A 22,364-nucleotide genomic window follows, 5' to 3' on the forward strand; every position below is an offset into this window, starting at 1 on the left:
CTGCCTTTAAGTTTCTATTTTCTATTAAAGACTACATGTTGAAATCCACGAACTGTAAAATCTAAATGATCACTTCCCCAAGTCTCAGTTAAACATATAATATCATTCTAACCAAATATCAATCGTAAATCATTACTTTCAAGTTTGTCTATACGCTTAAGTTTAATCCCTGAATGTTCAATAAAGCAAATTTAACTGTGGTATTTACATTGTCTATGTATACACCGGTAGTACTGCAACCGTCCTAGGTATTATCCCCAGTAGGAGGTTCACTATTTGAAACCACGCTCTGATTGGTCAGCTGTGTCTTCTTTCGTGACGTAGTAATCGCTGGCTTAGCGCTGGCTGATCTCGGTCTGCTCTGATTAGTTGATGACTGGCCACGTGATCGGGGTCGACCACGTGCACTTTGTTTATCAACAATAGCACTGTTAATCGGAGTACCTGAAATCAATGACTGCGACAATGTCTGCGAATATGTCAGATTACTGATGTCACCAACCGTCTGCGTAAGTGGCACATGTTCCGGAAAAGGCCTGCTACTGGCCTGTTGCTGTGTAAGCGCTGGCTCGGCAGATCCCGTCGTGCTAAGGGGCACGTCCTCACCTGATACAACTTTACCACAAGATGTCGAACCAAAAACGCCACTCACCGCTTGAAACGCCGACGGATCTCGTGTCGGCGCGGTTTCACTAGTTACATATGGCGTAGAAGGTCGGGGTATGGGTTTTGTTAGTAAAGTATGCCAGTTCGGGAATTCATTTATAATCGTTCGGTTATCTACCACGAGTTCGGCTGGATATTTCAGTTGCACTCAATAGTCCCTATCCACGTATCTTGACCCAGCCAAATATCTTGATAAGATATGCTTGTTGATATTGAGATGCGGGTCACTTGCAATTTATCTGGTGAGTCACACTTACACTTGAAATTTACTAAGCGATAGGTTTTCACGATCGATTGGGTATAAATAAGTGTAAAATAGCATGTATGTTATTATTTAGTTGACAGTCATACTGTATACAGAATAATAATAAGAAGTTCTGTTGAATCATTATGTGTTTATTAAGTGTTGTAAGAGGAATATTTTCGACTCTGTCTTTGTTATTTGGTAAGATTTTGATCGCATTATTATTTTAGTAGGAGTAGTACTTTAGTAGTTTAGTAGTAGTAGTAGTAGTAGTAGTAGTAGTAGTAGTAGTAGTAGTAGTAGTAGTAGTAGTAGTAGTAGTAGTAGTAGTAGTAGAAGTAGTAGCAGTAGCAGTAGCAGTAGCAGTAGCAGTAGCAGTAGTAGTAGGAGTAGTAGTAGTAGTAGTAGTAGTAGTAGTAGTAGTAGTAGTAGTAGTAGTAGTAGTAGTAGTAGTAGTAGTAGTAGTAGTAGTAGTAGTAGTTGTAGTAGTAGTAGTAGTGGTAGTGGTAGTGGTAGTGGTAGTGGTAGTAGTAATAGTTGCAGTAGTAGTTGTAGTGGTAGTGGTAGTAGTAGTAGTGGTAGTAGTAGAGGTAGGGGATGTGGTGGTGGTGGTTTTAGTGGTAGTGGTAGTGGCAGTGGCAGTTGAAGTGGCAGGGGCAGTGGCAGTGGCAGTAGCTATAGAACGTAGTAGTAGCGGTAGCGGTAACGGAAGTGGTAGGAGCCGATGTCGTGCCGATAACATACAAGGGGGAACAGTGCTGACCAACGGCGATCAATGTGTATATTTTTTATAGTATGTCCCTTTAAGTAAATTTTACTCAATACATAAAAAATTCACATACTTATATGTTGTATATGTAACACATTTAACAATTACAAAGTATGTACACTAATTTAATACATTTTCTTTAGGTATCATTTTTAAATACGTTTTGAAGATGAATTATTATTTATCTAACTGTATATTTTTTATTTGGTGCCCCCATCTTCGCACCGTTGCACTATGACCTAAACTTTATTTCAACACTGAAACAACAAAATTTGCTTAAACAATTGTTAGGTTACTTTGAAATCACAATGGTCACACTCTGATATTATGAAGCAATACAAATACTACTGGTTCATATCAGAAAGTGTTGATGGTCAACCCGGCAGCCAGTAACGGCCCAATGGTGTGCAAGACATTAGGCCGGTACCGGGTAATTGCCGTCGGGCTGACTGGAAAGGAGCAAGAACTAACCTTTAGCTTATTAATGAAAATATAACCCTTATTATTCACATTAATGCGTATGATCTTTGTTTGTGACATAAAGAACAGAACCAAACAGAATATGTATTAACCCAGTGTTCATAGATCCATGTTGCTGAATATACAGCTATAAGTCAATGTACTGACAGTAAATGATGTGTTTCAGGGAAAGGTCTTCGCTATCTAAAAAGAAATCACCCAGATATCAAACCTGGAATATTTATTAAAATGATGGAAAGAGATGAAAGGTGAGCTATCCCCCGAACAATCATTTGGTTTGCCTCTATGTAAAAAAGATTTAAACTAATTGTAAATCAAAACAACATTTAATATTCAATGAAACATGGACAAGGTCCTCAACACTGCTCTATTCCGTTATGTTTACGTTCAAGAACTTAAAAGTTCCTGAGTCTCGATCAACCCCTTCTTTCTTTCTGCCTCTGAATATGGATATCAGTACTAGTTCCCATTATATATTTTGTTTTCAGGATTCAAATCATACATATTTTATGCGCCCCCTTTAAATCTTCCAAGTTAACCTTTTATTGAACTGTAAGAGGAAAATAACAATAAAATAGGCTTAAAATGCACCATTTTTGAATACAAATTGTTAAAATGTACTGGAGGAAAAATTCCTCAAACCCCATCATGCAAACAATATATGCCATATACATTTGGTTGTGAGAGTTGCGCCGCTAAGTAATGACCAGTCTTACAGCAATTGCTGGTCCGCCCCTGTTTATAGAAAAGTATAATGCATTTATTCACAACATACCATTTAAGTTAATAAAATATAAAAATAAAAAGTGTATTGTACACAGCCTATGTGTATTGATCTTAATCTAATTGCCTAATTGTTTTATCATATCTATGATAACAGTATCTTGCTATGCACTTTTGGAGGTTTTATTGTGGAAATGGACCCTAAATGGCCCTGAGCCAATAAACAGGAAATTTGCCGCTACAGTGACATCAGTGCAATTAGCAGGAGATTCACAGAGGTTGATTGTCATGCCAAACATTCCTTAATCTAGGCATTTAAGCAACCGCTTTTTTCATTTTCATTGTTTTCAGTTTATAACGTAATTTATTGTGTCTTTTCTGTAGTTGCAGTTCTATGTACGCCCCCATAGACATTGAAGCTGCTAGAGAACAAGAGGAAGAGGAGGAGGAGAAGTCTATGTCCATCTGCGAAACGGAGAAAAACATTGTATGGATAACATTAACATATAAAATGTTCCTTTAAGGATTTAAACTATTTAATCTTTTATGTCTCGCAATTTTCTCATTTAACTGCTTTTGTCTTTGGACAGATTCAATTTTCACAAAAAGTAACATGTGTAATTCTGGCCAACACAAACTCCTCTATATAAATTTGAGATGTATGTTTAAACAGTTAACCTAGCTGTATCGAAAGCGGTTCATCCATTTAGAACGTGAAACAAGTCAGGTTTAATATGGGGACATAAAACTGGAACTGCTCATTTCAAATGTATGTAAGGTTGAAATATTGTCTCATTTAAGTAAATTTGGATTATGTCATTAGGTGACAAACTATTTTATGTGTTTGTCGAAGTTGAAAATGCGCAGTTGTGCTGAATAAGTTATGCTTTTATGTCCGTTATGAATTTACACTTTTGTTTGTTATATTTGAGAAGACAAGGTGCAAGACAAAGTGCTAGCATGTCCTCATTAAATGTCATGAAATAGTGCCCGAATGAATTATTTCTTCCTTCAAGCAATACATCAAATTATATGGCACATTACATAGTTTATGGCCCAAATATTTAAGTGCTTAATCGTAGAAATTATTATACAGAAATTGCAATCAATGGATTTATTGTAAAAAAATCAAGTTCAAACACCATCTAGTTTTGCTTCATATTGTCAAAGCTTTACCTATCCTTGGTAATATATCGTAAATAACAAATAGATTTGTTGTTCTCACATATTTGTGAGCCAATGACAATCGAAAATGTACCCTATTTACTGTAGCTCCATATCATGTAGTGCTGATTTTAAGGTTTCAAACATTTATTTTCTTGAATAGCATTTTGCAGATCTACATGGTTTGGTAAAGTCGTATATTTTTCATAGATCCTTTAACCCTCTGCCCATGCGTGAAGTTATTATACTTGACATATTAGGGTGCCGCTGTCAAGAGACAGATGAGACCCGAATTGGAATTAAATGAGTCATCAACTATCAAATCTTATTGACATATATTCAGTGAACAATTAAATTCGCGCAGCGATCACTATCTCAACAACGTCCACTATTGATAACTATTAAAATCTACATTAACTCTGGAGATAATTAAATTTGTTACAATTAAAGTAATTCTTGTAAGTCCAAGATCATCTACACCATTCATAAATTCCTGCAAATGCTATTTGTACTGTCAGCCAATAAAACGCGACGATTCCCCATTGAAAAAATATCTCGAGGCAAGTTTAAACGACCTGTTTATACTACAAAAATATGTAAGCAAATCAATGAGTATTATATATGTATAACTTATTAAGCTGCAAAACTTGGTATTGTCTTATTTCCTTTATCATGCCTGTTAGTATTTTGTCACTGTACCCGGTGGTAAATTGAAATGGCCTAAATTGGTGTTTTTCGACATGTTGATTATCGAATTGTCTGTATATGCTATTACATGTCTGTTGTAACGATATGTTACCGTGACAAAATAAAAAGTGAATGTTGTTGTGAAAAGTATTCATGTGACAAAAATCAAATAGAAATCTTTGTCTATATTTTTTCCTTAAATATGCTCTTTAAAATATACAACCAATCAAGCAAACTCAATACCAAAATGTGCAATAAGACATCAAATTTACAAACCGTAACAACATTTTAATCCAATTCCAGACAACTTTTCGGCAAGGAAGATTGAACTTGTATTTGTACGTTCTTACCAACAAACTGTGTGAGCATTCTACCACAGAGGCAATGGACCATCAAGAGCACCACCATTGGTTAGTACTTAAGGCGATTGTTCATGCAAGCATAAACGTTAATCAAACACTTTTTGCTTGTACTTTCATACACGTATGTTTAGCTATACCATAGAGCGATTGCAATATCCAACAGATTAAGACAAGCTTTCAAAGTACCTTCCTGAGCGGATCTGTCTTAACACTGCCTGCTTAGTCCCGTATATGCACTACCTGCGCAAAATCAATATGCTTATTAAGCCATATCAGTAAAACAAACCTGCGAAAGGCAGCTGAGTCAGAGATATTTGAGCAATAATGTATTATCTAATCAGTCAATTTGAATAGTACATGCAAAGGTTGATTAAAGTCTCTGATATCCTTGACTATTTTATGCATTAAAACATGTAATTGATGTAAGTAAATACCTATCTAGCGTCTTTTTATGACCTTTAAAACATTGAATACTTGATTCATTTCATGGGCTACTGAATAATTAGTTGACCGTCCTTTAATATCTTACTGCAGCTAATTTCCCCTCATACGATACAGCTTTTCAATGTGGTAATCTTCATTAAATTGAAAAATCTGCAACATGTCCTTGTTCCTTGTCAAAATCGCATGGTGCTAGGTCCGGCGAATGAGGGGGTGGGGCAGGATCTCCGCTTCAAGCTGGATTGTCGCGGTAGTCTCGGCCTCCGCCGATCTATACGCTGGTGCATTATCCTGGTGAAGAATCCACCCATCATGCAACGCCTGTAGTCTCTTTAATGCCATCTCCCTGTACAAGTCACGCCTCAAAACCCTAAATGGAGAACATAACTGAGGCTTATAACATAATGCATTTGTCACGTTTTGCGTGATTTATCAAATATCATCATTAATACTAACACTTATTCAATCCCATATTTTTAATCATACACATTTTTAAACATTGTTTTATACAGATTTAATCAAGAACTAAATATTGATAAAAATTAATTTTGTTATATAACACTTTACCTTAGAATAGTAAGCACCCGTCACAGATTGGCCCTGCGGAACTGCATGGAGTAGAATAACACCGAGCACATCAAAGCAGACAATGAACACATGCTTTCCTATCGAGCGGGATGATCGTGCCTTCTTCGGAGGCGGGGAACCGGTAGTCTTCCATTTACTGATTTGCTGTTTTGTCTCAGGGGCGTAATGAAACAACCAGGTTTCATCGCAAGTGACTATCTTCTCAAGAAAACGGTTTCCTTCCTTTTCGTACCGAGCTAAGAATCGGCTTGATTCCTGTACTCTTTTGCTCATCTCATCTTCTGTCAGCAGCCGTGGAACCCAACGCGAACTCACTCGACTCAAACTATCTTTCATTATCCTCCGTACCGACCCATCACTCATGTCCAACATCTTGCATATTTCATGAAGAGTGACTCGACAATAAGCGTCAACGATGTTTTTCACGGCCTTGACGTCACTCTCCGTAGTTTGTGAAACCGGTCGCCCAGACCTCACGTCGTCACAAACGCTGTCCCACCCCTCACTGAACCGCTTGTGTCACTTGTACACGAGCATTCGCTTCACTGGAGTTTCGCTCGATGCTTCATTCATTAGTTTAAGTGTTTGCGATGGAGTTTTCTTCGGATCACACAGAACTTTATTACTGCCCGTTTCTTTCAATCTGTCTTCTGGCGTCATTTAAAGCAAAATTTAACTATACCGCTTAGTCTAAAATGCTTCCTTTGAAATGAACAAACAAACGCACTGACTTAAAACTTCACGCCATCACACCTTATTGACGTCACATCAAATGTGCAAACTTTCGCGCCGTTTTATTGGTTTCAAAGTGAGTGGTCAACAAAACAAGGTATTGTCATGGGTTATTTTAGCAGCTGCGGAGGAATGCGCGAACACCTGTTTCCATAGTGATCACTACGTTGCCGTAATAACTTGCTATTAGATGAAACTTGCATTCCTAATTTCAAATTACCTGATTATTATTGTATGAAAGTTTTAAAGATATGCTGCATATTGTTTTCAATTTATCAAGCTTTTCCACGAACTTTTGACCATGCCCTCGTATTTACTGACTATGTTCCAGAAAAATAAATTTTACCAGAAATAACGTGACTGTTATTGTTTGACACTATCCTTGATGTCTTAGCGATGCTTGTAAATAGCGCTATAACAAACGGCCGTAGTACTATAATATTTAAATTAAGATTGCTCAAAAGTCAATATGACTTGTTTACATAAATTTTGCAATAGCTTTTTGTTCCGATAACCTTTGTTATAAACTTACTTAACTGAAGGTGAATGCGTTTTATCAAGCAGTTACGGGTTCCATTAGTTATATGCTTATTTTTAAAGGCGTAATTTAGATTTATGTCCAAGACATATTCCTCAAAATTGACATTAAGTTCTTTTTTTCTTTATGTTTTAAATTATTGATTTACTGACCATTTATTTCAATTCAGGTTTATGCATCAAGTAATTCATGCGTTGTCCAGAACATTTTCAAAGCATAACAAGTATGGAAGTCTGCATCAACACGAGGAGATCATTCACGGAACAGAACGGTTGGTATTCTATTAAAATCTATGTTACCTCATAGCAAGGCATGACATTGGGAAGGGCTTGGTTAATCCGGAGCTGCTGCACTGTATAGAGATTACTGTTAGGCTCTCTTACTATCCCAATTTTAACAAATGTTGTATTCAGATTATTTACTGATTTACTCTACGCATAAGTGTACATTTGTGAAAACTTATAAGCGGATAAAACATAAGCATTCGGAAAATGTTCAAGATTGACTAATTTAAAAGCAAACAATGATATACAGTCGAAACATGCCCCACAACACCATTGCCATGATGTGTACAATTTTACTTCTTTGTTCGCATAACTTAGGTCGGAGTATCACGTTTAATATTGGAATCACTTTTAAAACCAGAAGAAGAGTTAAGATCTGGAATTTCTGTCTTCTTGTCGTGTTTAATTTGTATGCCAGAAAACAAGCGTCGATGCCGTAGATAAATCAATTTGGATGTATTAAGTATGATATTCTTGATATTTTCTTCTCCAGAACACGCAATCAAAACATGGAGACAAACTACAGGGCAGGATTACAAAGCGAACACAAATTTAGAAGTGTAAAACCAGTTATTAGAAACCCATGCAAAAAGACATTTGATATTTCGGAGGAATCGTTGAACTATGCAACTGACTATTCATGTAATGATAAAGCTACAGAGGTTCCAAAAGCTCAGCTGAAAAAAATCAATAACGAAAGTTGTCAAGAATTCGGTAGAGAATATGATTCGATCAATAGGTTGGCAGAGGAGGAATTTGTAATTGCAAAGGAATTGCACCAAGAGAATGCAAACTTGTATAAGAAAGCTAAGAAAGTCTTGCGCCAAGAGACAGACAAACTCATGACACAGTTGCAGGAAGAAGCCAGACAACTAAAGACACTATTAAGGTGATGCCAGCATACATCCTCACGTATACATACCTGCCGGACAGATATTGGATTCCCGTCACTAAGCGGATTTCTTCTCCGAAAAGGATACCCGTTTAACCGATCGTAATGTAATTAAAAAGGCAACACACCCAGTGAATAACAAAAGAAATTGACAGGATCGAATTGTTTGAGTATTTGTTTTAGATGTTTTATTGACATGATCAGTAAACAGTATGTGACATATAATAAAAACAACAACATTGTATTGCCAGAGCCATAATGTATGGAAGTGAACATTATTTCTTGCACACAAAACAAGCATTTCAGAAGAATAAGGTCATGTTGGAAAATTCCACCTGGCATCTCATGCCAGATAAGTCACGGGCAACAACGGGCCGCTTTTCACTTTTTATAAGATAGAATATGAAAACTAAACTATGGCATTTCAAAACAGATAAAAAAAATATAATATTAAAAAAAAAAGATCGTAACAAAAAAATATAATCACCTTGTAAAAGCTCCGATTTAGAAGAATTTTTGACGTCACAATCGAACTACAATTGCTTCACATTATGACCTTAGTCAACCCCATCAAGTCCCGTTACCGGCATCCGCTCGTGACCTCGGGTCGAAATTTTATACCGACCAGAAACAAAAGATGGATTTATGAATCATCTCACTTTTTAATAAAAGAAACTATGATTAATAATCAGTTTTTTTACCTTTAATTGCACAATATTTCGCTAATTCTATTTAACAATCATTCATCTTGTGTTCACATTTTGTAATTATGCTTCTTGCATTTAAAATGTTTCAAATATCAGTTTTGACATATGGAAATATATAACAATAAAAATGTTGTTTTCGAAGATTTTTTTGACTTCAATATTGCTCAATGTGTTTTGATAAAAAGATACGTAATTAACGTATGTTACGTATGTTACCGAATGGTTCTAGGTCGATCGTTCTTTTGTTGAGTCACAACGGGATAATTAATACACAGAGAGTTGTTTTTTGGGGGTCATTGAAATAGTTTTATATATCCTTAAGCAGAACTGGAATACGCAGAATTAAAAGTGTATGACTAGAATAAAATTAGAGTCTAGCTAATAAAATCTGTTCTGTTTTTGAAACATTTCAATGCCAGTTACGTCAGTGGATCATCAATCATTGGTGAAAGACGTAATTGTCACGTCCTTATGAGCATCGTATCAATACTTTTAACTACATCTTGCCAAGTTTCCAGTGCATTCTTTGAGGCAAGTTGTTTCAATTTTCTATAAATGAACCTGATGACGCCGTGGTAATTTGTGTTCGTGTGAATTGTTTGACATTTCACCCGGTCATTAAACGTTTATGCCAGTGTTAAAGTAATAACAGAATACAAGAATGTGATGCATTCAGTTGCATTTGTATCGCATTGCTATGTGGTTATTCGTTTCGGGCATTTGTCCCTTTTGTTAATCTAAAACACTTTATTTAGTTATGTGTATGTCCAGGATTATTCATTTCGTCTTTTATAGATATGTGTACAGATTTGGCAATATTTAATTGAATGAATATATTAAAAATATTGAAAGAATATTTGGTCGTATTCGATATATATTTTGCTTAATTACAACATACGATTTATTAATTCACAAATACGTTTGATTTACCAAAAGGTATTGTGTTGGGATTGAACAAATATATTGAAATAAATGTTGCATGGATAAAATAAATAGTTCACGCCATCAAATAAATATATTTAATATATATTTCAATGAGCATAGTATCCTGACAGCCATATCGCGCTTTTAACTCATTATCTAATTATTATCATTTTTACTGTGTCTGCTCTCGATCGAATTAAGCATTTCTTTACAATGTGTAATAATACCCGGATGGTCTCATATACCATAAACCAGTATTACTAGCTTGTTGATTTCACCAAATGATGTCAGTGTGTATGCTCAGTCAAATAAACCAGGGAAGTGTTCCACACTTGTTATTTAATAAAGTTGAAAGTATGACGAAAATCAGTTTATGATATGTGAGGAAAAACTTCATGGAATGTAATGGAATACAATTTCTTATAGCGTCATTCGATGTCAGGCCAATTACCTTAGAGTACGTCCAGTCACTCCTCAGGTTCTAAACAGAACCACCGACAAAGTACAACAATAAGAACTATAATAGTACTACTATACAACTTCTACGTTTCCTTAGTGGTTGTTTTTAGTTTTGCCTATTGGTAAATTAGTAAATGGTAAAAACATGTAAAAAAAACATATCAAAATATATCTTGCTACCTCAAGAATAGTACAACTATACAACTTCTACGTTTCCTTTGAAAAAATGTACGATAAGGGTTTAGGTATTTCTTTCAATAACACAACGGGGTATTCAGATTGTCCATATCGTATGCATAATGCAATTATATGAATGACCTATAATGATAACATAAATTGTTTATTGCATTAAAATTAAAATTTACAAAATACAAATACAGCTCTTATACAACAGCTACGTCATCGGTTCTTACTCTATGTGCATACTAGATCGTTTTCCGTTTTGCAAGGTAATATTTCGTCCTGAATTTCGCTGCAAGTTTTACAATATTTACATGCCCATCGAGTTCCATCAACATAGAAAGTTCCTTCACAACATTTGCGGCATCTTGTGGCTTTACAAGGTAAGTATTGTCTTCTTATGACGTAACATTTATCACAAACCGTGCAGTTTTGGCAAACACAGTTTCTCCATCTTTAAATGTCCCTGGTGGCCAAAGTTGGCACCCGGTATTCTGGTTCTTACTTCATGGTGATACTTCACATAACCCTTAGCACAGGGTCGGCACTTCTTGCATTGTCCAACGCCGTTCTTGTAGTTGTTGAGGTATTTCGCTGGGCCTCACATAGATGGAGGTTTTAAAACTTTAATAAGATATGGAACCTGAAGTAAAAAAAATGGTATGTGTTATCACTACTTGAATGATGATGTATTGCATTTATTAAATTTATGTTGTGTAGTAAAAATGGTATATGTCATGCTTTCATTATTTGGCTGATTTTGTATCTGATTACATTTCTTAAATGTATTTGTTTTACCTAGATTCGTCTACAGGGTTGTTTTAATAGTTTCAACAATAAAATATTTACCCAGTCAAAATTTATGTTGAAATTATAAGTAAGGGTCAACGGCCATACATTATTTATATACAAGCAAAATGATGGCCTATGAATTATTTTATTTTTTTTGTGGTGCAAAACGTTCGTAACAAATGCATTACGTTATTGCTCGGAATGCAAAAAATAATTATATTTTTGAAACTTGGCTAATAAACAGCGTGCGTAACAATTTTAGCTAGGTATAACAGTCATATTTTTTGACATTGTTATTCGTTCGGCTAAGGTTAGCCAAAGCAATTATTGGTACAATAATTACTGTTGACTAATCAAATTGCTTTAAAATGCAAAAATCCAAACGAAAACCTGTCAATAACTTGACTACTTTTATACCATTGGCTGCTGGTATATTAACATGCATGTAAATATTATTCAAATATTCCAATAATAATTACACAGTCAGTTTTGAAAGAATACCACAAGCAATAACATTAATGTGGAACATATTTATATCGATAATAATAAAAAAAGTATTCGTAACAGGAACTATATTATACAAACCGGCTCGACCAAAAAAACCGTCGACACTTGAAACCCTAGCATAACGAAACAGGTAATTATGGAGATAACCCTGCCCTGCATCTTAAGATAAGTATGCTATTTCCCAGCTCGTCCATTTTGAACATTTGTTGAAAACATAATCGCAAAGAAAATGCTTTTTAATATTATTCCTACACAGCCGCGAGATAAAAGTCGTTTCATTTTAAATCAATATTTATAAACAATCTTTGACCTGAATACTTTCATCACCGTTTGATCACGAAGAAATTTCGATTTTATTTCAAGCCTATCAACTTTATTTGGGTCTAGATAACATTTGAAAATCAAGTCTTTTCCAAATCTAACCATCATATTTTTACCCATTTTCAATCTTTTTGAATCAGCAGTCGTTAAACCCAACTTGATTTTATTGCATATTCGAAAACATGTCATGTTGTTTATCTTATTGAAACATGTGATTCTGCAAACATTTTTTTGAAAGTTCAATAACCATGATTATAACCTACTAGTAGGTTGTTCTTACAATTCCACCAAAACATTTCTTATGTTATGCCTTTAAAAGAGATAGCTATGACTTAAGAATGTTGCAGTAAATAACACTTAAGACAGCCTCATAGTAAGCTTCTTTGCTTATTTTTTTATTAATTGATATACAAGACAATCACCCAGGTTGAAGATGGTTTATAGAGTTTTGAAATACAATCTTGTTTTGATGATTTTGTGTATAAATTGATAGTGTAAATTCTTATTTTGGAGTTTTTGGTTTGCTCTTTTCGCCTTAAGCTATGGCACTTAGAAATGGATTTATAAAAGCTCAAAAAAGACTGAAACAGTTTTGATCCCAGTTTTAGTTTAAATGTGGCGGTTACATCTTTTTTGATAATTCTCATCGTTTTTTATCTTCGAGTTTTTGATCTCCATGTCAACAGCGTTGTCAGAAAATATTGCCATTTATATACACTCATACGGCAATTCTACTTTGCCACTCGTCATATTTGGTCTACAGAGTTTAACGGTTAGATTTGTTTTTTTACCTTGAAGTCTAATCATCGACATTTATGCCTACAGTAGTTATTGTTGTACATTTCATCATTGGTATTTTGCGTTCGAAAGTGACATTATAAACAAAGTGTGCAAGGTGTGCTTGCTATATACCTTCCCGTCATCAGCCATACAACCTGCTTGAGTAACCCCGCTTTTTTTCTGTCAATAATCTATCACTGATAGTGCTAAAACGTTATTTCAATATGATTTTTGCAACATCTTTTAAAATTTAATATCGATAAATAAGTTCTGTCTCGAAAGTCGATTTTGAGGTTCTTCGGTTTGTTCAAAGGGAAGTAACAACAATTGATTAAAAAATTTGTTCTTATAAGTTATTATTTTTATGTCTTATTATTCTCTATTACACCTCATGTCTGTATTCTTCTGTGATTTTTTTGACTGTCTGTGTAGCTTCATATTAATGTATTGGAACTGACAATAATAATTCTGAATATCTATAAAGCCTTTTACCCAACCTTGGGTTATGGCATTCGACCGACATGAATGATTCTTTGATATCTTCATTAACCTAAATGTATACACATATAATAGCCAAAGTTTAAATAGTTGCTCTTCATTTGTCTCGTGACATTCTTTGTTTCTCGCTTAGCGTCTGTAAGGTTTTAATCCTACAATACTTGTTCGTGGCTCGATTTTTATTGTGGTCAAGACAGTCAAATAACCATTCCTGCAGACTTCTTAAGAAAATTAGCATTGTATTATAAATTGAGAATTCCTTGCAGCGTCCGATTTATAATCAGTTAAGGAAACACAAAAACAACTTTCCATCCTAGAACGTGCAAAGGACGTTACCCTAAAAAACTGATGGCGATATTTAGTCTGTACCTAATTGATAGGCCCAATCGTAGACTCTCCTTTTCAACACGTGTTCGTACAATATATTACCGTATCGGAACGCACGCGCGTACATAAAATTCTGTAGTTTTTCGGTATTTTCCAATTCCCAGGACCCATGTTAAACCTATGGTAAAGACCGAGACGCGTGAAAGGCTTTGAATGAAAATCGGAATCTACAGACGCCATAAAGATATATAGAGTGAAAACCCTCTTTAATAACCATGATCAATTCTCGTCTTTTTTTTGTACACAAAAAGTCAAACCTGACATTAACACTTGATATATAAATAAAAATATAATTATTATATTTGGAATAATGGCTAAGAATTTCCTGCCTAATGCAGATTAATAACAAAACAAATAACGGTACTTAACTTCCAGAGAATGAATAAGTCTAAGGAGAGACGTGACATACCCTTTTTATTGCTTAAATCAATTGGTTATTTAATTCAACATTAAGGAAATGAAAAGTTATCATATACCTGACACACTAGAAATGGCATGTTGTAAGTATGAAACTTAGCCTTTTTTATTTTGAAATGTATATAAAAAGAATAAAAAAGATTGTACCCTAATCGGCATTAAAGTTTGATATTTTTCGAAGGTTTCCCATATACGTTAATTTACAATGGATAATACTCTATACACATGAAAAGAATGATATGCGTTCTAGTTAACGCCTTTACAGTCAACATTTGTTATCTATAGATACATAGTGTCATCGATAGATAATCTTAACACTGATTGTTCCATAAACTAATGTGGATAGTGTGATGTGATGTTCTTCTAAATGGAATGTTTTAGTAAGGTTTAACCATGCTAAATAAGTAAATATGGACCTATTACAAGGTATGTTCAAATTAGTTTACGTTCAATGTTTTATCTTTAACCATTGAATGGTTTCGTTTTTTCTAATCAATATCAAAGCTTTACGGACATATTTGTATTCGTCGAAATGTATTTTTCTCTAAACATATTGCACTTTTCGACAACGTAATCATGATTTTTTTGGGGATCATTTGTCGATAATGTCTGGAAAGCTTGTATACTTTATTACGTAGAGATTTATAAGCGGGATATTTTGTGTTATTAAAATGGAACTGTTCTATATATATATAGCAGTATCCCTCTGGGAAACCACTCGCAAGTTTTCAATATCACAAAACGAAAATGAGATTTAACCAAAGTTGTAGCATTGGCTGTTTTTTACAATTTGAACTTATAATTACTATACATGTACACAGTGTAATATCTGGGAAACCACTTTTGAAACGCCAATGGAGATTTACTTGTAATGTACTAGCCTTATGTGAAAGGTTTTGGCAAACCAACTATTGGTTTGATATCAAATGTATATTGGAAAAGGGATAGTATAAGGTATAAATTCAACGGATAATGTAAACATAAATCAATCCGATGAACGTGCGTATACAACCCGTTTGTACCACTACTTTGGTTACATTTTGTTAACACTTCTTTCGTATTTCTTTTGCCCTAGGTTGATTCTTTTAAAAATAGTGAATACATTCGTTGCTTATCTCCATGAATCTCGGTTTTATTAGTGGAGGGTTATCCTGGTGAATCCGCACGACTTTTCTACACTTTTGGGGTTCTTTGTGTTTTTAACCTTAGCGCTATCTTAGTGCATTCGAAATTCAGTCCGGCACATTCAAACAGACAGTCGTTGCAAATCGTGGTTAATCGTGGATGAACGTGACGAATAAATAGGACTGGTAATAATATTATAAGCACTGTTACGACCTGTTCCTTTTTATTAAATAAATAAAGAAAATGAAATGGCACTGCTACAGATTTTTGAACAGTTAAATATCAAAATTATCGATAGTCTGATAATGGTGTTATTTGATAGCCAAACCATCTACCAGTATCGATAGCCTGATAGGTTACACTGTATTTTTCGTGTTTGTTTGGTCTTGATCCAATTTCTTATTCAGGATCCAGGTATCATCTTTGCATGTTTTGTCACTGTGGCTTAGATTTTTTATAATTATATATATTATTTTTGTGGTCATCTTTGATTCAAATCTCAATGACATCTGGGAACATTCTGTGTGTGTCGCTATGTCACATAATACGTATACTCTAAATAAACTACTTTGGAAACACACCGGAACAAAGATATAATTATAATTATATTCGGTTTAATTACAACTGTGTATAGACAGTAAAAATAAGTGCAACACTATGTTTTAATATTTCAACCATGATATATCATTCATTTAAAAGAAATATATTACCCATTGTGAAATGCGTTTTTGATTTACACCTTGAGGCTCGCCGTCCATCTTAAGGAACACGATCGTCCAGTATTGTGACTTGCAGAATGAACTCTGCAAAGCTTGTGATGATGTACGTGATGATTGCTTCACCGTGCAAATGCAGAAGAATTGCACCGACTTTTGCCACGGTAAAATCACAATTTATCCTCCTTATTTAAAAAGGTCGACAGGGCGACAAGTGGCTAAGTATAAAATGATGTCGGTGGGAGAGACAATGCGTATGAAAAAGCTGTGTTGATATCGGTTAAGTTTATGCAAATGTATTGTATCAATTTTAGTATTCAATTGAAACGCTAATGCTTTTAAAATTGGTCGAAACATTTTAAGGAAATCTACATCAGAAGTTTTTTGAGATTCCGGCTGCTATTAACTTGTGTAAGAGAACATAACATGGTATTATATGTAAAGCTTTAATGTAAACAAAATTGGATAAGTGAGCTTATTTGAACGCAGCAGGGAAAATAGCTTGAATCTAAATAGCTTTTATTCTGTTCGTAAACACATACGTCTCTGAGATGTTTTTGCTCTGTAGCGAACCTTATTTTGTTTTAGCGATGAGGATATGATCTATTTTTTAGATTTAAAGGCAAACAAGAAAATGAAAGAACTAAGAGGCAAGCGGCTTTATTTATGGAATATTATATTAAACTTTGTAAGTAGAATGCAGCAGTATTGCATGTCAAGAAACAGGTAATGCATATTATTTAGGGAAAATGTATCTAACAATAATGGAAGATTTGATTTAAAATCGAAATTTATTGTCAAATGTCAGAGGTCACAGTGCAGGGGTTTTAATACAATACTTATTAGTACTTTTGAAATATTGGAACGTGTATACCTCACAATGCAAATGTAAGATATTTTATAAACATTGTAAATCTCACAGTGGATATCAGATTAGTGGTTCCTCAAGTCTCAAGTGCAGCGTTAATGGTAACTGGAACGGTAAACAAGGATCATGCGAGGGTATGTCGTTTGAAGACATTGCGAAACTAAACACGCCACTGAGATAAAGATACAATATTGCTTATCAGTGATAATTTGTTGAATATGTGTATTATGATGTCCGTGTAATGAATGCAAATTGTTTCTCATGATCACGCTGGTTATTTAAATTATTCTTATTGTTTATAGAATACGCCTTTGAAATCAGCAAGTAAATGTATATTTTTATTGAGAAAAGTCTTTAAATATAAGCATAACAGAAGCAGACCAGGGTACATAAAATATGTCAACGTGGAACATAATTCACATTGGTGTTAAATATACATTTCATTTTAACGTAAACTATAAGCTGGTTGATAAAAGTGTTTTACCTGCTCAGAAAATGGTGAACTGAGAAACAGAAAATTGCTAGGATTGTAATAGAAAAAGAGTTAGGAATTTGTAAAGCAAGTAAAATGGCAATATAAATTGACATAAATTATACTGTTTAATGAAATCGGCTCTAAACTTAAATTTATTTTTGTTTAATCACACCGTTCCATCACTGAGTACCTGAAGAATAAATAATGCATCAGAAATATTTCTATTTCAGAAATCACATGTTGGGAACTCTTGCCATCATTATGGTGGGTTTATAATGCAACCGGACCTGCATGACCGGGAACAAAAGCTCAGATGAAATGTGAAAACTCGAATGACAGCGTTAGTGGGACTGCTTTAATATGCTCACAAAACGGAACTCGGGTGCCGGAATACATGTCGAGAAGCAATTAACCTACCAATGACCAAAACACTTATATGTTCCTTTGCGAACAAAAAGGAGATAGGAACAAAGAAGTATTGTTATGTAAGTAAATATAAATGATTATAATTCATACGGGAGGTTATTTGCATTGAAGGCATTGACTGTTAATCGATTGTTTTATTTATGTTGTCTACAAAAGTAATTTAAAAGTTCATATATATTCAGTCAATGAATACAGAGGAAACAAATAAAACATAATCAACCATCATGTATAACAAATGTGTTTGAAAAAAAATGAACTATACACGAACATCTATATTTTCAGGGTTGGTAATAGCTCTTTGTATACTCATCTTTATACTAGTTGTTGCTGTGTGTAACAGGATTTTAAAATTGAGATGGCAACGAAAGTTCAAAACTAAGTCATCGGACTCCTTGGACGAAGGCAATAAAGATGAACAAGAGCCATTTGTGGATGTTGAAAACCCAAGAACAGGCCATAACACTAACGAACAACAGGAATCAAGCAGTATTCAATTTGTGCATTACAACGAAAACGGTAGTGTCGGAGGTTTGTTTTTGCATTTTCATCTTAATTAATTAAAGTAATAAATGTATTCTGTCTTATCATGTAAGGACATGTTTAATGAAATACTTATATATGTCATATACAACTCATGCTTTCATATTGCAGGTGAAATGTGTCAGTTAATCAAAAATGTCACTGTAAATTATTCTCAAACAATTAACCAAGAAATCCACACACACGTTCACCAGAGCCACCCTGCTGATGGCGTCGATGATTTTTGGTCGATAATTCTTAAGGGGGAGACTATTGGGATGGAGGGCAACCATTAACACCTGAAGATCCATTCCCTACCCAAGAAAGCAATGATCAAGAAAATGACGAAATACAGCCTAAAGGTCAACAATCAACAAATGCTCAAGCTTACAACAGTAAATATTCCTAAGAATTCCAGAGGACCAGTATACTTCACATAAATTATCCACTAAATTTACCAAGGCCATATTAAAATGTATCGATAACAGTGTAAACAAAAACAACGAATGCACTGATAATGTGTTACGGGAACGTATTAAAGGTCCAATCATGTTAAATGCACAACACATTTTTTTAAGAAAAGTGAACAAAACAACTGACGAACTAGATAAGTGGACGTTTAAAATTATCTTAAACGGTGCGAACACCTTTAACTGTATCATGATGTGATTTTAAAAATGTGTTATTGTATTGTATTTGTGAAGATTATAATGCACGATTTGTACCTTGCTTAGTCAGAGATTAAACTTAGATTTTAAACTTTTATATTTTGTATTGTTCTTATTAAGTCAATGTGTTAAAACTAACTTGCAAACGTTATGCGTATCATTATATAAATAAATGAGATAAAAGAAAAGTATTTTTGATTTGTTTGGTCTGTTGACCACCAGACCGTTCGGACTCATCCTTTCGGTGAAGTTGGCCCAGCGCTAACATTCTGGCTTGATAGGCCTTTGAAACAATTGCATGATTCCTGATTGAACTAAAAACGATGACTAAACGGACATGTAGTGATTTAAAACAAATGTGCCGTCAAGTATCAATTTAATCTAAAATTGAAATATATTCTACCCCCCCCCCTCCATTTCATTCAGAATCCTTTTGAAAACAACTTCATCCGAGAGTTAAATTGAGTCAAAAAAAATCAACCCCCCCATTTAAGCCGGGCCTGAAAGTAATCTTTAAAAAAAGCTAATGGTTATGTATTTAATTAATTTAAAAAAAAAACATAACATAAACTTTTGTAAAAAATGTGCTTCTAGATTGGTTCGAACCACTTCCATTGACCCCAAAAAAGATTTGTATTCCTGTACTTCACAACATAGGCTAAAGCATTAAAACTGAAAAGTTTAATATAAGGTGTATGCTACCTAAAAAATCAAGATCCGTCCAGCGATCCAGTTGGTGTGGACATGAATGTGTATAATAATAAAATCAAGAATACCCTCAACGACTGCTGAGAGAACATGATATTTTAAAGACAATTTGTACATAAGACGGTTGCATATAATGACGTGATATGCCGGACATGGCGTCTTATATCAAAAGAAGGGCAAATTTCGTTAAAAGTATAGTGTTTATGCTGTGATTCTGAACGTATACTGTCTAAGGTGTATTTTACTTATTAACATAATTAAGACGATCGAATATATATATATATATATATATATATATATATATATATATATATATATATATATATATATATATATATATATATATAATATTTCAAATAATTACTAGCACTACATATATCCAATGCATTGGAACTGGCATTGCTTTGTAGTATTTGGCTCATCGGCAACGAAGGTACCCCAGGTAGGTATTGTTTTGCTATCTGTTACCAGATAAAGCTTGTGATAACAAGAGTTCGACTCTCGTCATCGTATAATTCAAAATTTAATAAAACTCATCCAAAGGCTCGTTATCTTTAATATTTCATGAACTCGTTGAATAAAAGAGTGTATTACATGACGACTCGTGACAGATCCTGTATAAAGATCCGTTGAATGCTACACACATGTCTCAAACCGAATGTTTTAATTGTCTCAAGTGATCCAGTGTTATGAGTTGTTTATCTTTAAATAATTTTATGATCTCAGAAAAAGCGACTGCCATATTGGTTTTCCAAGAAACTTCTTACGAAGAGAACTTGGTTTCCATCGTTTTATTGGAATATAGATTGTTTTGTAGTACAATATAAAACATTTGGATGGATTTAAATTGTTTTTCTTAACTTTCAACAAAAACAGCTAAACTTGTATAGTTTTGAAAAATAATAAACAAGAACATATCATACATTCACAAAATCTCTTATTTAAATGCAACTTGCAAGAATGAATTTGTAATTATTAATGTTTGAATACGTATAGTCAATATATTATAATAAATGTAGTTTGTATTTAAACAACCCTATAAAATAGTCAATGCGAGTCAACCTTCTACATTTATCGCCTGCATATAAGAAAAGTAAACATAAATATCACCGTGTTCTTTTCCAAATATTTGTGTTAATTAAAATATATTGAAAACGTCAATAAAATGTCACGTATATCAGTAATTAAGGATTGTTTAAATCTTGTTTTAAAAATGTTTTCTGTTTCACCAGATAAAACATTTAAACATAATTATATTCAGCAAAACAGATCGAGGCCGTACTTTTGTATTTAATAATTTTACCACCGTGCTCCTTTCATGAAAACGCTGTAGAAGAAACGACCATACGCATATCAGTTTACGACCCTTTGTAGGAGCATCGCTTCCCATTGCAGTTATCTTTTTTCATAGTTGCATTGTTCTGGTCACCTTGTTATTTTGGAAGGGCAGAAATTAGAATACTAAATAAGATGGAAAATGTAATATCAGTATACGACACTTGTGAAACAGCGCTAACCACTGTAATTTTATACCTAAATATTGACAGTGTATTATTTGGGAAATAAACACCTAACAAACAGATCATAAGCCTGCTCCTCTTTTTGTTTGCCAGCGTATAATATCATGAAACGTAATCATAAGGTGGTTTTTCTAAGGAAACGGACGAAAGTAAATGCAGTAAAGACTTGTACAGTTCTGTTCCATTGAAGTGAATTTTTTTGGATATCTTTGATAAAAAATCTTAGTGTGATGAGATCATTTTGCCTGTAAGAATTATTTTACTTCTTCTGTACCAAATAAATGTAAACATCAATTGTTTCAACACTCAATTAATCAGAGATCGTCTGATTAACCTGCGAGAAGTTGTCATTCAGGGAAGTACTATGACGAGGAGACTCAAGGAAGAGGAGCTGAAGGAAATGTGTTGCAGAATATTCGCTATAATATAAATTGGTGAACCTCAATTAAAACTAAAAGTAATGATAGAGGATTTTTTCTCTCTCTAATTTTGAAGTAAGAATGATTTATAACATAACACATCTGTTGAATTTATGACTGTCTTTATGATAATTAGTGTGTGCATGCTTATTTCCTTACAATACAGGTCGCATTTCCAGTTATATTCTTGGAGATTGTGGGGTTATTGTTTGGAAAACAGTTGAAAACAAGGAAATAAATTTTAAAAAAAACACGAGCCGTGTAAAAAAACTGAAATTGGTGTTTAATTGTGGTCAAGAATTCAAAGGGCTGGTCAAGGTGAATATATTATCTGAAATAAAGAATAGATAACAGCGGTAATTAAAACATTAAAATTAG

At 33.9% G+C, this 22,364-nt stretch overlaps 2 protein-coding genes across 2 annotated transcripts; both read left to right on the forward strand.

The window, feature by feature from the left end:
- The first annotated feature begins 5,042 nt into the window (after nucleotides 1-5,042).
- LOC128207433 (uncharacterized) lies at nucleotides 5,043-9,066 on the forward strand. Its single transcript, XM_052910344.1, has 3 exons — nucleotides 5,043-5,143; nucleotides 7,564-7,665; nucleotides 8,172-9,066. Exons 1-3 carry the CDS (start codon nucleotides 5,118-5,120, stop codon nucleotides 8,569-8,571), a joined length of 528 nt encoding a protein of 175 aa, XP_052766304.1. The 5' UTR covers nucleotides 5,043-5,117; the 3' UTR covers nucleotides 8,572-9,066.
- Nucleotides 9,067-16,327: 7,261 nt separating this feature from the next.
- LOC128207216 (uncharacterized) lies at nucleotides 16,328-19,381 on the forward strand. Its single transcript, XM_052910016.1, has 5 exons — nucleotides 16,328-16,547; nucleotides 16,972-17,071; nucleotides 17,957-18,211; nucleotides 18,435-18,680; nucleotides 18,804-19,381. Exons 3-5 carry the CDS (start codon nucleotides 18,163-18,165, stop codon nucleotides 18,965-18,967), a joined length of 459 nt encoding a protein of 152 aa, XP_052765976.1. The 5' UTR covers nucleotides 16,328-16,547; nucleotides 16,972-17,071; nucleotides 17,957-18,162; the 3' UTR covers nucleotides 18,968-19,381.
- Nucleotides 19,382-22,364: the final 2,983 nt, after the last annotated feature.

Source organism: Mya arenaria, chromosome 11, assembly GCF_026914265.1.
Source record: "Mya arenaria isolate MELC-2E11 chromosome 11, ASM2691426v1".
In the NCBI taxonomy this organism is placed as follows: Eukaryota; Metazoa; Mollusca; class Bivalvia; order Myida; family Myidae; genus Mya; species Mya arenaria.

Coding starts and splice junctions, on each gene's coding strand:
- LOC128207433 (XM_052910344.1), top strand. CDS start 5,118: ATGGACCATCAAGAGCACCACCATTG. Junction 5,144..7,563: donor CATCAAGAGCACCACCATTG/GTTAGTACTTAA, acceptor ATTTCAATTCAG/GTTTATGCATCAAGTAATTC. Junction 7,666..8,171: donor ATCATTCACGGAACAGAACG/GTTGGTATTCTA, acceptor TTTCTTCTCCAG/AACACGCAATCAAAACATGG.
- LOC128207216 (XM_052910016.1), top strand. CDS start 18,163: ATGTTCCTTTGCGAACAAAAAGGAGATAGGAACAAAGAAGTATTGTTA. Junction 18,212..18,434: donor GAACAAAGAAGTATTGTTAT/GTAAGTAAATAT, acceptor CTATATTTTCAG/GGTTGGTAATAGCTCTTTGT. Junction 18,681..18,803: donor CGAAAACGGTAGTGTCGGAG/GTTTGTTTTTGC, acceptor TTCATATTGCAG/GTGAAATGTGTCAGTTAATC.